This window comes from Orycteropus afer, unplaced genomic scaffold, assembly GCF_000298275.1.
Source record: "Orycteropus afer afer isolate SDZICR_OR568_19922 unplaced genomic scaffold, OryAfe1.0 scaffold00192, whole genome shotgun sequence".
Taxonomy (NCBI): domain Eukaryota; kingdom Metazoa; phylum Chordata; class Mammalia; order Tubulidentata; family Orycteropodidae; genus Orycteropus; species Orycteropus afer.
The window spans coordinates 5797609-5815715 of NW_006921779.1; the positions used below are offsets into that span (position 1 = coordinate 5797609).

The 18107-nt window shown below is 39.0% G+C and overlaps 1 protein-coding gene across 1 annotated transcript in view; it reads left to right on the top strand.

Moving 5' to 3' along the window:
- Nucleotides 1-18107, top strand: part of KIAA0319L (KIAA0319 like) — a 170255-nt gene that overhangs the window by 109161 nt on the left and 42987 nt on the right. The window contains exons 3-6 of the mRNA XM_007947661.2: nucleotides 9104-9350; nucleotides 10703-10804; nucleotides 14571-14668; nucleotides 17146-17233. Of these exons, the coding sequence (XP_007945852.1) occupies nucleotides 9104-9350; nucleotides 10703-10804; nucleotides 14571-14668; nucleotides 17146-17233 (535 nt within the window). The remainder of the gene's footprint in view (nucleotides 1-9103; nucleotides 9351-10702; nucleotides 10805-14570; nucleotides 14669-17145; nucleotides 17234-18107) is intronic.

The following is an 18107-nucleotide window of genomic DNA, read 5'->3' on the forward strand; positions in this document are numbered from 1 at the left end:
GCCCAACCTTCCTTCCGAGGAGTGGCTGGTGGGTTTGAACCGCCAGCCTTCTGGTGAGCAGTCAAGTGCCTTAGCCACTATGCTACCAGAGCTTCACCAGTAGCTCAGTGGAAATGCATTAATTATTCTTCTGTGGGTTTTTTTTTTTTTTCCTCCTTTTCATTATCTAGCATTTGCTTACATATGAAGTGATTGTAAAGACCATGAGTTGGGTCAGACTCACCTTAGTTATGAAAGTGACATCTTTGCTTTTTAGAACTTTCCAGAAGGCTCTTGCAGCAGATTTGCCCAATGTAATAAGTCATTTCATTTCTTAACTGCTACGTGGACAGGAATTGTTGTTGATCCAAGTAGAATGAAATCTTTGACAACTTCATTTTGGTTTCCTCCATACAACAATATAATACTCAGCAATAAAAAGGAATGAACTATTGATGTACACAACAGTATGGATGAGTAACAAAATTTACTAAGTAAAAGAAATCAGACAAAAGAAAAAAGTTCATACCGTATGATTCCATTTATATAACATTCTGGAAAACACAGACTAACCTGTAGGGATAGGAAGCAGATCAGTGGGTTCCTTGGGGTTGGGAGCTCCTGAGGAGGGACAAAGAGAAAGGTTTCGAAAGAGTATGAGGAATCTTTGGAAGTGATGTTTATGTTTTTTATCTTGATTTTGGTGATCATTTTGTAGGTATACACATATGTCAAATTGATCAAATTGAATACTTTAAAAATGTTCAGTTTATGCTGTCAATATACCTTACCCTGTAATAATAAATGGGCAAAGATTTGACTTAATTTCACCAAAGAAAATGTGAATGGCCAATAAGCACATAAAAGATGTTCAGTATCCTTAGTGATCAGGAAGGTGCAAATTAAATCACAATGAGATACTACTTTATAACTGGTAGAATGGCAATAAATAAAGAGACCAAGTTGTGGAGAAACTAACTGGAGCTCTCACATGTTGCTGGTGGAAATGAAAAATATTAGTTACTTTGGGTAACAGTTCACTGTTTCTTATTATACAAATTACTATATAAGGTAAACATACACTGATATATGACAGCAGTTTACCCAAGATTAATTAAACCATATGTTCACAGAAATAATTATATTTAAACATTCATAGCAGCTTTATTCATAATAGTTTTAAAGTTCATCAAAGAAAAAATAGGGGCAAACTTAGGGGCCTTAATTTATGGCATAAATAGACTATCAAGTATGACTCAACTGTGCAAACAGCAGAAGATAAACTGGATGATCGGGACCTTCTTAAAAGTTGAATTCTTATGTGCATCAAAAGACTTGTGAAAGAGTAAAATGAGAACCTACAGAATGGGAAAATATATTAGATGATGACACACCTCCCAAAAGACTTTTCTCTAAAATTTAGAAAACTCCAACACCTCAACACTAACAAGACTAACAATCCAATTTAAAAATGGGCAGAAGACATAAACAGACACTTAATCAAAGATATTTAGGCAGCCAACAAACACATGAAGAAATGATCTCGATCATTAGCCATTAGAGAAGGGCAAATCAATACAAAAATGAGATACCATCTCACCCCAGCACTAAGAGCAAAGTTCAACAAGATAGAAAGTAACAAATGCTGGTGAGGATGTGTGGAGATTGGAACTCTCATACGTTGCTGGTGGGACTGTAAAATAATAAAACCACTGTGGAAATCAGTATGGTGATTCCTTATAAAGTTGTAAATATGTGGTAGTTAAGGTTATGTATCAGCTTGGCTGGGCCTGGGTTTGAGTGGCGCAACAGCTGGTTGTGGTTATTCCTCATGATGAGACTGGCAATCAGCTCCATGGTGGAATCTGCTAAAGCAGCTGAGTACCTGCCTTAGGGCTGTGGTCTGCTTCCAGCATATGAGGAGAACCTTTGGGAAAGGTCTCAGAGCTTTAGAGCATGCTTGAACCCTGCATGTAGCCTTCATTTAACAGCCTGCCCTGTTTCCTGCCAATCTGGGGACTGTCTCTGGACTTGAACTAGTGGCCTGCCATGTTGTTTTGTAATATTGGGACTGTGCCATTTTATTTGTCAACCTTGGGCTTGTTAGCTTCAGCAGCCAGCAGCTGCCTGAGTGTAGAAATACCTCTAGCTCCAGTGGGCTGGGAGCAAGAGGCAGAGCTGAAGCCCAAGGTAGAGTGGCTTTCACCCAGCCCCTAGAGCTTGGCAGTTTGAACTTGGACTTTTAGCCTCCAGAACTGTAAGAATATAAACTGTTTGTTAAAGCCACCCATTTGTGGTATTTTCTGTTAGAAAATTATGAAGTATCCAAAACAGAATAGAAATACCATTTACCCAGCAATCCCATCAGTAGGTATATATCCTAAAGAAGTGAGAGCGAGGACATGAATAGATAAATGCACACCCATATTCATTGCAGCAGTATTCACAAAAGCAAAGAAATGCAAACAACCTAAGTGCCCATCAGTGGGTGAATGGATAGCTGTGGTACATACACACAATGGAATACTATGTAACAGTAAAGAATAATGTAGAATCTGCAAAACACTGCATAACGTAGATGAACCTGGAGGACAGTATGTTGAGTGGAATAAGTCAATCACAGAAGGACAAATATTGTATTAGTCCACTATTTTAGAAAGTCAAGGAAAGGTTTATGTATGGAAGGAAACTGTTGGTTACCTGGGAGGAGAGGGAAGATCCCTAGCTAGGTTGAAAATTTTTTTATCTATATAAGCATTTGACTGCTAACCAGAAGGTTGGCGGTTCAAATCTACCAGCCACTCTATGGATGGAAGACTGGGCAATCTACTTCTGTAAAGATATACCACCTCAGAAACCTAAAGGGGGTCACTATGGTTGGAATCAGCTTGATGACAGTGAGTTTGGTTTTGGTTTTATACACATATGCCAAAGATTAGTGGTTACCAGTGGTAGTAGGGAGGGGAAAAGGGGAAGCTTTTGTTGGCTGGTTATTAAGTTTATGCTGATAATGGTGGAATATTTTGGAAAAAGATAGTGTTCTGATTACCTAGTGCCACTCTGACAAGAATATACCACAAATGGGTTGGTTTGAACAAACAGGAGTTTATTCTCTTACAATTTGGAGGCTTTAAGTCTGAGTTCAAAGTGTCAGGCTCTAGGGGCTGGGTGAAAGCCCCTCCACCTTGACTTCAGCTCTGCCTCCTGCTCCTGGCCCATTGAAGCTGGAGGCTTTTCTTCACTCAGCTGTGGGTTGCTGAAGCTGACAAGCCCAAGGTTGACAAGTAAAAAGGAATGGTCCCAGTGTTACCAAACCACTCGGCAGGCCATTCATTCAAGTCCATTGAAAGTCCCAAGGTCGGCAGAGCATGGCAGGTGGCAGGCTGCTGAACAATGACACAGCTACATGCAGGGTTCAAGCATGCCATAAGCTAGAGACCACACCCCTAAGGCAGCCACTCAGCTACTCAAAGTAGATTCCACCATGGATTTGTTTATCAGTCTCATCATGGGGAATACTACATTCAGCTGCCCAGCCACTCAACCAGGCCCAGCCAGTTGACAACACAAACGTAACCACCGTAGATAACAATAATGGTGGCAAAACATGAAAAATATCATCAGTGTCCCTGAGCTGTAAATGTGGAAGTTGTTATAATGGTGAATGTCTTGGTGTGTATGTTTTCACCACAATAAAAGTAGAAAAAAAAAAAAAAAAAAAAAGAATATACTACCAGTTCACACACAGCATGAATAAATCTCAGAAAACAGCAGTTACTTGAGCCTTGGGTTGGGAGCAGGAATTTACTGCAAAAGAACATGAACCAACTTTGGCAGATGATAGGAATACTCTGTCTCTTAGTTGTGGTTACATGGGTGTTAAAGGGGCAAGAAGGCAGCATCTTCTGACCACCTCTAACTACACAAGAGGAAGACAGAATCAACCATCAGCAGCTCAAGGTGTGTTCTTATGAGGCCAGACATGCTGCCACCCTTTAGCCCTCTTACTAACCTTGACACCAGCCATTCCTCACGCAGTACGCACCACCATTCTGCTAAGTTCAGTAATTTGCTGTAGTGGCCATACTGCCTTATGGGGTTTATTAGGGAGACAACAGGAACAATTCAATTTCAATTCAAGTTCAGGAATGTGCTCAGTCTCTTTCAGCTGGCTGTCTCTCTCAGCAGTCTGTCTCAGTCTCTTTCAGTAGCATGTCTCTCTTTCAGCAGTATGTCTCTCAGCTGGCAGTCAGAGAGACTCTCCTGCCTCTAGGAGGGCTCCTTTATGAGCCTGGCAGAATGGCCAAAACAACCAATCCCATTATCAGATGTCTGTACACCTGAGAGAGAGTGAACTTCCCCAAACATTGCTTTGTGCAGCTCCAACAGAAATACACCAGGTGGATAACTTTAACAATCAGCTACTCAGTTGCTTACAGCAAAGTGGGAGTTACAAAGACTATGGCTGGAAAAGCTATACCATGTAATATACTACACTGCCATGGGTATATACTTTTGTCAAAACTCATTGACCTCTATACTTTGAGGAAGTGCTGTCTATTTTATAAACTGTACTTCAGTGAAGTTGAGTTTTAAGAACCCTTATTTAGTCACTCATTGTTTTTCATTTGGATGATTGCCATACCCTCCTAAATGCTATCCCTGCTATTGCCTTCTTTACAGCCTGAGTTGTTGTTTGCCACTGAGTACATTCCAACTCATACAAATCTAATGTGATAAGAGTAGAACTGCCCCATCAGGTTGCCTAGGCTATAATCTTTACTGTAGCCTGAAATTGATAAAATATGCAATCAAGATGTGTTGATGATTACTGGTGATAGGAATGCAAAAGTTGGAAACGAATCATCATCAGTAGTTGGAAAATACAGCCTTGGTGATAGAAATGACAACAGAGATTGAATGATAGAATTTTGCAAGACCAATGACTTACTCATTTCCAATACCTTAAAAAAAATTTTTTTTTTGTGATTTGGGTGAAAGTGTACAGAGCAAATTCATCTTCATACAGCAGTTCACATACACTTTGTCTCATCATGACATTAACTGCAATCTTCCACAATGCAACAGCTGTCCTCCCACTTCCTCCCCATAACCCCTCTTCCCTGTGTCCTTCCCTCTCATGCACTTCTGCCCCTGAGCTGTCTCCCTGTGCATACACAGCCTTTCTATTCTCCCATGATTGATCTCTCCAAGGAGTGTATCTGCCTAATGTAAATGCTTAGCTCATATGCCTGTCTTTTGTTCATTTCCAATACCTTTTTTTGAGCAATATAAACAGCGGCTATACTCTTGGGCCTCACCAAATGGAATAAGTAGGAATCAGATTTACTGCATCTGTGGAAAGAGTCAATGGAGAAGCTCAGTACCATCAATCAAAACAAGGCCAGGAGCTGGCTGCGGAATAGACTATCAATTGTTCATATGTAAGTTCAAGTTGAAAAAATTTAAAACAAGTCTGTGAGAGCCAAAATATGACCTTGATTACATCCCACCTGAATTTAGAGATCATCTGAAGAATAGATTTGATGCATTGAACACCAGTGACCAAAAACCAGACAAGTTGTGGGATGACAGAAAGAATATCATAGAAGAAAACAAATGGTCATTAAAAAGACAGGAAAGGAAGAGAAGACCAAAATGGATGTCAGAAGAGACTCTGAAACTTGTTCTTGAACAGAGAGTCGCTAAAGTGAGTGGAAGAAATGACAAGATAAAAGAGCTGAACAGAAGATTTCAAAGAGCAGCTCCAGAAGACAAAGCAAAGTATTATAATGAAATGTACAAAGACCTGCAATTAGAAAACCAGAAAGGAAGAACACCCTTTGCATTTCTCAAGCTGAAAGAACTGAAGAAGAAAATTCAAGCCTTGAATTGGAATATTGAAGGATTCTATGGGCAAGTATCAAATGATGTGGGAAGCATCAAAAAAAGATGGAAGGAATACACAGAGTCACCGTAGCAAAAAGAATTGATGTTCAACTATTTCAGGAGGTAGTACATGATCAAGAATGAATGATATTGAAGGAAGAAGTCTAGCTGCACTGAGGGATTTGGCAAAAAACAAGGCTCCAGGAACTGATAGAGTACCCATTGAGATGTTTCAGCAAATGGATGCAGCATGGGAGGCACTTACTCGTCCATACCAAGAAATTTGGAAGACAGCTGGCTGACCAGCTGACTAGAAGAGATGGATATTTGTGCCCATCCCAAAGAAAGGTGATCCAGCAGAATGTGGAAATTATCGAACAATATCGTTAATATCACAAGTAAAATTTTGCTGAAAATAATTAAAAAATGATTGCTAGAAGTTCAGGCAGGATTCAGAACAGGACATGGAATAAAAGAGATCATTGCTGATGTCATATGGATCTTGGTTGAAAGTAGAGAATACCATCAAAATGTTTACCTGTGTTTTATTGACTGTACAAAGGCATTCAACTATGTGGATCGTAACAAGTTATGGGTAACATTGAGAAGGATGGGAATTCCAGAGCACTTAATTGTGCTCATGAGGAACCTATACATAGACCAAAGAGGCTGTCATTTGAACAGAGTAAAGGATACTGCATAGTTTAAAATCAGGAAGGATGTGCCTCAGGGTTGTATCCTTTTACCATACTTACTCAATCTGTATGCTGAGCAGATAATCCACGAAGCTGGACTATGTGAAGAAGAATGCAGCACAAGGATTGGAGGAAGACTCATTCACAACCTTGATACGCAGATGACACAACCTTGCTTGCTGAAAATGAAAATAACTTGAAGTACTTACTGATGAAGAACAGAGACTACAGTCTGCAGTATACCTCAACATAAAAGTCCTCACAACTGGACCAGTAAGCAGCATTATTATAAATGGAGAATATATTGAAGTTCTCAGGGATTTCATTTTACTTGGATCCACAATCAACACCCATGACAGCAGTCAGCAAATCAGATGTCATATTGCACTGGGCAGATATGCTGCTAAAAAACCTCTTTAAAGTGTTAGCAGGCAAAGATGACACTTTGAAGACTAAGTTGTACCTAACCCAAACCATGGTATTTTCAATTGCCTTATATGCATGTGAAAGCAGAACAGTGAATAAGGAAGAATGAAGAAGAGTTGATGCCTTTGAATTACGGTGTTGGCAAAGAATACTGAAAATACCATGGCCTATTAGAAGAACGAACAAATCTGTCCTGGAAGAAGTACAACCAACATGCTCCTTGGGAGTGAGAATGGCCAGACTTCATCTCGCCGCCTTTGTTCCTGTTGTCAGAAGGGAGCATTCCCTGGAGAAGAATATTGTTCTTGGTAGAAGGTCAGTGAAAAAGCAGAAGACCCTCAACAAGATAGATTGACACAGTGGTTGCAACGATGGGCTCAAGTATTACAAGGATTGTGAGGATGGTGCACAAATGGACAGTGTTTCGTTCTGTTATATGTAGAGTTGCTGTGAGTTGGAGTCGACTCGATGGCACCTAACAACAACATCTTTATGAGATCAGCCGCAAAGTGGCTGGGGGTTTTCAACTACCGACCTTTTGGTTAGAAGCTAAATGCTTAACCATTGCACTACCAGTGCTCCTAACAACCTGAATAGTTCCTCCAAAACAGAAACCTGACCTTGTCACTTCCCTGCATACCAGGTACCAGTTGCTGTCAAGTCATTTACAACTCATGGTGACCCCACAATGTCAGAACTGTCCTCTGTAGGTTTTTCAGTGGCTGAGTTTTTGGAAATAGATCACCAGCCTTTTCTTCTGAAACACCCTTGGGTGAATTTAAGCCTCCAAACTTTTCAGTTAGCAGTCAAGGGCCCTGTACCACCCATGGACTTGGTGCATACAACTGTGTGTACCTGGCTCCTTACCATTACCTGGCTCCTTAAAGTAGCATATAATGCCTTCTTTAGTCTGGCCCTTGCCTCTCTTTCCAGCTCATCTTCCATTACTGCCTGCCTGTTATTTTGTGCTCTAAGAAAAAAAAAAAAAAAAAAGCTGTTTATAACTCTTAGTTCCCAACACAGTATGTTGACCTCATTTTTTGTACCTATACCTTACCTGTTCTGTCTCTCAGACTTGTATCTGATAAACAACTGGTTACCCATGAAACTCAGCTTAGCACTCTTCCTCTCTAGAAAGCCTATTTTTTAAGAAGTTATCTTTCTCCACACCCTCGGGTGCCCTTAAATTGTATTTCTGTAGTTCTCATAATTTTTATAGGTATATTTCTCCTCAAGAAAATTGTGCACTTGTTGAGCACAATGATATGTTTTATTTATTTTTTTACATTTACAAGGTCTGTTTTCTATAATAGGTGCTCAATAAATATTTGTAGAAAGAGTGAATACAAATGTTAAGTGAGGAAAGAATATGGAAGTATTATACATAGTATGATTATTAGTATTTTGTTTTAAACTAGAGTTTTTGCAAAAAAAGACAATAAAGATTTATATCAACATTTTAATACAAGCTGTCTTTGAGTGGTAAGTTTAGTTTTTTTTAATAATCTTGACATTTGTACTTTTTAAAATACATACATATATATAAATAAAATATTTTATTGTGTTTTCAGTGAAGGTTTACATAGCAGTTTAGGTTTCCATTCAGCAATCTCTACACAATTTGGTTAGTGAGATTCATTACATTCTTCACAATGTGTAAACATTCTCAATATTTCAGTTCTGGTTGTTCCATTTCCATTAATCTAGTTTCCCTGTCCCCTTACATTCTCATCTTTATTTTAAAGTAATTATTGACCATTTGGTCTCATATAGATGATTTTTTTAAAGGAGCACAGTACTCATGATTAATATTCTTTATTTTGTGAACCAATCTGTTATTTCATTACAAGGTGACCTACGATGCTAATTTTGGTTCAAGATTTAAAGAGTATTTCAGGGCAATAGTCTTGGAGAGTCTTCCATTTCAAGCGGTCCAGTAAGTCTGGTTTTTTGTTTTAGGAATTTGAGATTCTTTTCTACACTTTTATTCCATTCTGTGAGATGTTTGTACTTTTCAAATAATTTTAAAGTACAATTATTTCATGAAACATAACCTTGTAAAACTGACTGTGTAACTGTTGCCTACTCAAATGAAGTTTTTTTCATTTCTTTAGGTCCACAAGGCAGTTACAGTTTCCAGTCCCTTAACCACAGATCTGACTGCAGAGATTCCTGATCGGCCAAAGAATCTATCAGTCCAGCCTGAGACTTCAGAGGGTCCTGGTACTATGCCCAACACTCAGCAAGGAAAAAATCGTGGGACAATCCAGACTGCTACTCCTCTGCCAGTGGCTCCCTCCTACAGTTATGCCACCCCTACCCCCCAGGCTTCTTTCCAGAGCACTTCAACACCATACCCAGGTGAGGCATATGCTCTTTCCCTTAGAGAGAGGACAGGAAAGTGGAGCTTTTGATTAAAGTATCACTTTTTAGAGGACAGAAGAGAGAGAAGCGTGAATTTTGAATACTGGAGGTTAGAGGAAAAAAAAAAAACCCTGTCAGTGCTCACAATAACAGGACTTAGGGTTCTCTCTCTGTCCCTTTTTCAACAGGACCCCCAGCCTATGGAAATTTATGAGGCTTATTTTCCCATAGCCAGATTCCACTGTGCCTAAGATGTAAAGGCACAAGAATCAATTAAATAATGTTCAGAGAATCAAGCAGACAGAGGCTACTGTGAAGAAAGGTTGGATCCATGTACCTGTTTGCCTTCTAAAAGGCTGGTTTAGGTCACATACTTGCCATTCTTCAATTTTGACAACATCTTTATTTTTAAAGCAATCCACAGAAAGGAGATTAATATGGAGAAAGTGGCCTTAACAAGTCCATGCTTCACAGTTACTGTTCTAAGGTATTAGGAGAAAATGGTTAATTGAGGAAACTAAGTTGACCTTTATTCATTGAAAAAGTCAGGAGGATATAGCAGAGCCAGTGAAAGTGAGTTTTTTGCCAGTATTTAATTTCTTAGGGTCTCCTTTGGTGGAACATGAAATTTTAGGGTTTCAATCCCAAGGCATTAGAGTAATTTTTGTATTCCAGTGGAATGCTTGTAATTTTTGGTGTAATTGTGAAGGGTTTGGGTTGCACTATACTGAATAGCAATTTTTTTGTCCATTATACTCTGAGTATAGTGGTTTCTTTCTTTCTGACAACCACTTCAGATAGTTCTTTTTCTGTGTCCTGAAGATTCCATAAAAGATGGTTTCATTTCTCCCCAAGTGCAGTATTCCCAAGCAGAGATAGATGAATTTCAAGTTTTATATTTATATGTGAAGCCCTCTTTCATCTCAGTCTTGGGATATGGAGGACCAGCCAGCTGTTCTCTCTAAGCTCTTCTACTTCCTATATCTCATACCAGATGAGCAGTTATTGTCAGACTTGCATAGTAAGGGAGGGAGGTGTGTGTGTGTATGTGATTTTTTTGCACCTCAGTGGACTTTTGGCAATGTCTGTGAATGCTTTTGGGTCTGCAGACGTTTTGGTTATTAAAACTGGTGGTGGGATGGGTGCTTCTGATACGTAGCAGATAGAGCCGAGGGATGTTCCTAAGTATTCTATGATGCACAGGACAGTGCCTGTACAACAGAGAATCATCGGTCTAAAGGTCCAAAGTAATGAGGAAGTGAAGGCAATAGGAGTTCAAAATTGGAAGGAAAAAAATGAGGGAGTCTAGATCTAACATCTTATCTCTTTTACATTTATTTTGTTTCCAGTTGTAAAGGAACTGGTAGTATCTGCTGGAGAGAGTGTCCAGATTACCCTGCCTAAGAATGAAGTTCAGTTAAATGCATATGTTCTCCAGGAACCGCTCAAAGGTACAAATTCTCTACATTTGGCTAATACTTTAATATGCAGTGATATCCACATACCTTTTTACTCCTTCAAACAGTACTATGAGGGTAGAATTTAACATGTACCTGCACAAATACTTATGTCATGAGAAGCAGTATAATATAGTGTTTGAGATCATAGACATTAATGTCAAGCCTTAATTCAAATCCCACTTCAGCTAGTCATTAGCTATGTGATTTTAAGCAAATTACTTAACTTCTCTGAGCTTCTGTTCCTTTTTTTTTACTAAAATGGGGATAATAATTCCTATCTCATTAGGTTATTTTAAGGGACAAATGAGATGGTATATCTAAAGCACCTACTTCAGTGCCTAGTATATAGCTGATGCTCATTAAATGTAGATCTTATCCATTAGGTTGAATTAGAACCATTTTAAAGAGGAAGAAACTGAGACTCAGGTTAATCTGTTTATCCTCTTTAAATAGCTAGTAGAAAACAGTAGAACTTGGAGAGACATTATTTGAGACTACTAGAGCTGTGACTACTTTCATTCTTTTATAATAGATATGCTTAGCTCTACTGTATTTTTCAGTGCCTAAGGTTGCTATGAGTTGGGTCTGACTCAATGGCACATAACAACAACAACAAGGTGCTTGACTGCTAACCAGAAGGCTGGTGGTTCAAACCCACCAGCCACACCTCGGAAGGAAGGTTGGGCTATCTACTTCCATAGTGATATTGGAGGGGTTGCTATGAGTCGAATCTGACTCAACGGCACCTAACAACAACAACAACAACAACAACCCATACTTGCATGCACCTATATACTTCTGTGAGTTAATATTGTCTTGTAGATCAGTATCCCAAAACACAACAATTCAGAAATAGATGGTTTTCAACATTCCTACCCCCTGGTTCTTCATCCTTTATCAGATACATGAGATAGATGGTTTCAGACTTTCAAAGGTTGGGGTGATGAAGCAGGACCAACTTTGTCTGCTTTTCTTCCTCTTCATCCCCTGTGACAGTCCTGAAGCACCTTTAAGGATCTCTTTAGGGTTTGGAGGTTTGGTTTGAAAACCACTACCATAAGCCATTAGAACTAGCAATCTAACAAACCTATACTCAGTTGTTCCTACCCTTGGGCAAATTTCTGGCTCTAAGACACAATTTATCCCCAGAGCTTTTTTGTCCTAGGAATTTTGTCCTTTTAAGAAATTTGTTTTGCTAACCTTAGATACTATAAGATTATCAGTTCCTAAACTGGTGTCATCTTTTTTCTGCATGGAGAAAAATTTCCAACTAATTTAGAAGCGATATTATCTCTTAGCACCAGTCCTACTTTTCTCCTGCTTCTGTGCTTCTACTCACTTAACATAACTCCTACATACACATTTGTGAGAGCTGCCTGAGGCTGACAGCTGGCCAAAACAAAGCTAGTATTTGATAGAGGAGGTAGGAAGGGTAATAGAGCTTATATCACAGGTTGATAAAACTTGGTCTGAAGACGAAGTTGCACTTGAGTTCTGTGTGTTACATTAACATTTGAACTCATGAAAGAAGAAAAAGATTGCTTTTTTTTTCCTTTTATTTTTCACTTTTGGGTTGTAACTTAAACTAAACTTGTCTACCAAATACCACCCTTCCCTAGCCAGAAATACATTTTGCTCCAAAAAATTTTAAGACCAATTTTACTGGGGAGGAATTCCATTTAGACAGCAAGATTCTGTCCTTGCCTTACCCATTGTCCTCTTTTGAATCTGGCTTGAATTTCTGTCAGAAGAGGACATGGAACAAGGGATATCATTTCTGATGCCAGATGGATCTTGGCTGGAAACAGAGAATATCAGAAAGATGTTTGTTGTTGTTGTTGTTATGTGCCGTCGAGTCGGCCCTGACTCATAGCGACCCCTCCTTGGGTTTCCGAGGCAGTATCACTACGGAAGTAGATTGCTCAACCTTCCTTCTGAGGAGTGGCTGGTGGGTTTGAACCGCCAGCCTTCTGGTTAGCAGTCAAGTGCCTTAGGCACTACGCTACCAGAGCTCCTAGAAAGATGTTTACCTGTGTTTTATTGAAATACAAAGGCATTTGACTGTGTGGATCATCACAATTTATGGATAACGTGAAGAATGGGAATTCCAGAACACTTTAATTGTGCTCATGTGGAACCTGTACATAACCAACAGGCAGTTTGTTCGAATGGAACAAGGGGATACTGTGTGGTTTAAAATCAGTACAGGTGTGCATGAGGGTTGTGTTCTTTGACCATACTTACTCAGACTGTATGCTGAGCATATAATCTGAGAAGCTGAATTACATGAAGAACAAGGCATCAGAACTGGAGGAAGACTCTTTAACTACCTGTGACATGCAAATAATACATCTAAAAGTGTGAGAACTTGAAACACTTACTCCTGCAGATCAAAGACTGTATCATTCAGTATGAATTACACTTCAACATAAAGCAAACAAAAATATTCACAACTGGATCAGAAAGCAACATCTTGATAAATAGAGAAAATATTGAAGTTACTGAGGATTTCATTTTACTTGGATCTACTATCAAAGCCCATGGAAATAGCAGTCAGGAAATCAAACCATATATTGCATATATTGCATTGGGAAAATCTGTAAAAGATCTCTTTAAAGTGTTCAAAAGCAAAGTTGTCACTTTGAGGACTAAAGGTGAGCCTGCCCAAGCCATGGTGTTTTCAGTTGCTTGTATATATGCAAAAGCTGGACAGTGAATAAGGAAGACCAAAGAAGAATTGATGCCTTTGAATTAGGGTATCGATGCCATAATTCTTCTGCCATAAGAGTAGAAAAATCTGTCTTGGAAGAAGTACAGCCAAGAATGATACTTAGAAATGAGTATGGTGAGACTTCATCTCACGTACTTCACACATGTTATCAGGAGGGACCAGTCCCTGGAGAATGTCATCGTGCTTGGTAAAGTAGAGGGTCAACAAAAAAGAAGATACTCAATGAGATGAATTGACACAGTGGCTGCAACAATGGGCTCAAACATAGCAATGATTGTGAGGATGGCATAGGTCTTGGCTGTGTTTCGCTCTGTTGTACATAGGGTCACTATGAGTTGGAACAGATTTATGGCATCCTAACAACACAAAAACAAACTACCCACTGATACAGTCTGAACTACAATCGAGGACCATTTAAGCTTCATTTGATTCTAATTAATTTCAGTGGGGCCTGTTTTAAATGGGCTATTCCCTACCATCTCCTGCAGTATGTTATTTAGCTCAGCAGGAATGAAGTAGCTCTTTTAACTCACCAGGGTGTGATGACCTCAGTGAGACAAGCATTGTTAGCACTCTGTAAAAAGCTATTTTTGAACCGTGTTATTTAGAAGTCATTGCTGTTCTTTGTTGCAAAAAAAGTTTTACAAGAAAATGGCCTTTGTTCCCAGTGAGTTCATCTGTAGTGGTTGGTAGGCCATATATTTTCACCAAGATGCCACATCATGAACAACCCGGTATTTTTTAGGGCGGATTGGCCCTAGAGAAGCTGGATATGGGACAGGAATGAACATGGCTAGGAGACGGTGGAAGAAGGCTTAATGGTAGCTGAATCAGTAGACTCTACCTTTTTTTTTTTTTTTTTTCCTCACAGCAGATGAGTTCATTTCTCTATCAACTTTAGGAGGAAATCTTAAAAACTAAGGCTTTGTCAAGATGTAGAAGTGATTTGTTATTGGCAGGCTGTGTGACTGTCCTCTTTGTGTGTAGGTGTGTGTTTTCATGATTTTTGTAACTGCCCTTCTTTAGGAGAAACCTACACCTACGACTGGCAGCTGATTACTCATCCTAAGGACTATAGTGGAGAAATGGAAGGGAAACATTCCCAGATCCTCAAATTATCCAAGGTGAATCTGCTTCCTTTCACTTTCATGGCTCAGGTGCAGGTGTTGGCCACTTTACTAAAATGTATAACATCATAGAATTTTCTGTCCATACTGGACAAGTCTGGAATAGTCCTTCAGAAGTGAATCCTTCAAAAGTCTGATTGGCTGGCATCCAATATTTGTTAGTGTATGATTCTCAAATTTTCATTTATGGTGAGAAGATTGTACCAGCATGGTGATGATAGCTGAAAATATATGCTAAACAGCTTTTAAGGATAATGTGAGGATTTTAGAATTTGGGAGATAAGCCAGGTTATTTGTGGCCGCATGCCTGTATAAATTGGCTCAGTCCTTTGAGATACAGTATGGTTATTAAGAGTCATGATAATGGTCATTTTCCTTTGGCACCTAGTTTGCCAGATCAAGAACTTTGAATCTTATTTAGAGAGAATAGGGAGCCTTTGAAAGATTTTAAGCAGGAAGTGACATGTTCATATTTTCGGTTTAGAAACATCACCCTGAGTGCAGATTGAAGGAGATAATGTTCAAGATAGGAAGACCAGTGTGGAATCTGTTGAACAATCTTGGTGTGAGATGATGATAGGCTGAATGAAAAAACTAAAAAACTAGATTAATAAAATAAAAATTAAAAACTGCCTATGGGATTCATACCATGTGTCAAACACAGTGCTAATTGTTTCTCACAATTTTCATTTGATCTTTGTATAATCCCAAGATGTAGTTATTAATACTGTTTTACAAATGACAAATTAAAAATTGGAAAAATAAAGTGGTATGGCCAAAGTTTACAATGCTGTTAAAAGGAAGATTGGAACTTGAGTTTCCATCTCTTAAAGGAACCCTGGTGGTACAGTGGTTAAAGTGTTCTGCTGCTAATGGAAACCCCCACCAGCCACTCTGTAGGAGAAAGATGTGGCAGTCTGCTTCTGTAAAGATTTATTGCCTTGGAAACCTTATGGGGCAGTTCTGCTCTGTCCTTTAGGTTTGCTATGAGTTAGAATCAACTTGATGCAACTATGCTGTGATGAGTGGTTAAGAACTAAGATGATAGCAGTGTAAATGAAGAGAATCGAGCATATTTGAGATGTGCATGGAGGTTGACTTGATAAAACTTGATCAGTTACCTGGGTGGAGAGTGTTGGACAAGAGGAGTCTAAGATAATTCTGAGAATTCTTTTTGGCTTAGGCACCTGGGTGAATGTTGGTGCCATTGTGGTGCCATTCACTGAAATGAGGAGCACAGAAAGAGAAGCAGGTTTGGGGAGAAAGATGATTAGTTTGGACAAAGTGAGTTTGGTGGAGCTGTTTGGGAAGCCGAGGATAAGGGGTTAGAAATCAGGAGGCACATTTGGGCTAGAGAGCGACATTTGCACAGCACCCTCAAATAGATGGGAATTGAAGCCGTAGAAGTGGATTAGATCTACCAGAGAGAGTGTGTAAAGTGAAGAGGTAAGTGGATTGAGATTGGAATACAAGGAGACACTGTCACTTAAGGGATGGAAGGAAGAGGAACCTGAAGGAAAGGAGGAATGAGCAAAGAAGTGAAAGTGAAGGAAGGAGAGTATTCCAAGAAGAAGGAGATGGTCAAAACTCCATATGCCACAGAGAGATCAGTTAATATTTATCCAAAGAAGATAATTCAAAAGAAAGAAAAAACCCATTTGCCTCAAAGATGTTCACTACAGCATTATATGTAACAGTAAACATTTGGGAACAACCTAAGTATCCAACAATGCCAATGCTTATGTAAATGGTGGCATATTTATTCCAGTACTGTTTTTCAGCAATTGAAAAGACTGTATATGTCATAACAGGTTCATGCCAAGTGAATGGAAGAGAGGACAGTAAAAAGTATTACTATTGAAATATGAGCTCTTAGAGGCATATTTAAGTCCCAAGCTTAGGACAGTGACTGGGTATATAATTGGTTCTCAATAAATGTTTGTTGAAGAAATGTACTATTTAAAATTACTTTTGTATGTGGTCAGAGATTGGAAGGAATTAGAATATGATGAGTTGATGTGTGAGGATAGTGGGATTGTGGGTGATTTTATCATTTTTTTCCTTTTATGTTTTTTGCAGTTAATGGATATGTGGAGGGAAGAATGTTCAGATATTTGGGAGCTATTTCATATTTTTGCAAAATGTTTTTCTTTGTAGGGGTTATCGTTACAATTTTGTGAAATAGGTTGGTTAGGCCCTTAATATTTTTCTGAAAAGAAAGTGGAAGTATGGAGATACTGAAGTCCTTCTGTTTTTTTTTAGAGTCAGCTGGTAATAGGATTCACATTTAAAAGCTATGTTTCTTTAGTTTATAATTCGTTGTTTCTTCTCTTCAGCTAGTTTACTTTGTCATTCAGGAAGCAGTGTAAGAAGAGATTGAGATTCAGCCTGGGAAAGTTAAGATACATGTGTTATTTTAAATATAATCATTGCTCTTCTGTGGTTGTCTAAAAGAGCTTCTCTCATTTCTGCAGCTCACTCCAGGCCTCTATGAATTCAAAGTGATTGTAGATGGTCAAAGTACCCATGGGGAAGGCTATGTGAATGTGACAGTAAAACCAGGTATGTGTTTCCTTGCATTGACAGTATCCTTATTGCTCCCTCTGCCAGATTCCCAAGGAGATGGAGATGTGACTTAAGGGGTCTTTTAATTCCCATTATTTTTTTTGTTATATATATATCGAGCAATTCCTAGTTCAATGTAGTGGAAGATTATAGTGGCAAAGTACGTACTTTGGTTCTTGTTGGAAGACTGAGGTGAGCGTGTCCCACGGTGTAGAGCAGCCTGAGCAAAAGCCTTTCTACCAGAGAACTACTTTTCCAAGTGGGTAATGCTGAGAGAAGAACATGTGTTGTAATTAAGAGACACAAGAAAGCCAGGAACCTAGGAGAAGCATGTGATGGAGAACCAGCCAAGTGGCTGGCTCTTTCTGGTCTCTTTCCAGAGATGTGGGCCTCTGTATACCAATTTCCTCATTCAAACTCTACCAGTCCTCTTTCACCTTGGAAACAAAATTCTGCCATCTTTTTAAAATGATCACTTGTTGGTAGATCACAGTGTAATAGTAAGGTATCTTGCTTTGTATTTTCAGAGAAATTTGGAAAAGTGGAGAGTGGCACATTCACTGGCACAGATTCTTAATACCATTTTCTGTCTTTGCTGGTAGTAGAGAGATTTTCTTTTCATTCTTTGAAACTTTATATTTGTAACCAAGGTAATCTTTTCACCTTCTTAAAAGTATGATCAGCATAAAGACCATTTGATTTCTTTTTCTTTTTGTCATGTTTTATTTTTTAACCTTTCCCTTCACCCAACTTAATATGTGTCTGCTCTCTAGTTAAGGGTTGTTGTTGTTGTTGTTATGTGCCGTCGAGTCAAACCTGACTCATAGCGACCCCTCCTTGGGTTTCCGAGGCAGTATCACTACGGAAGTAG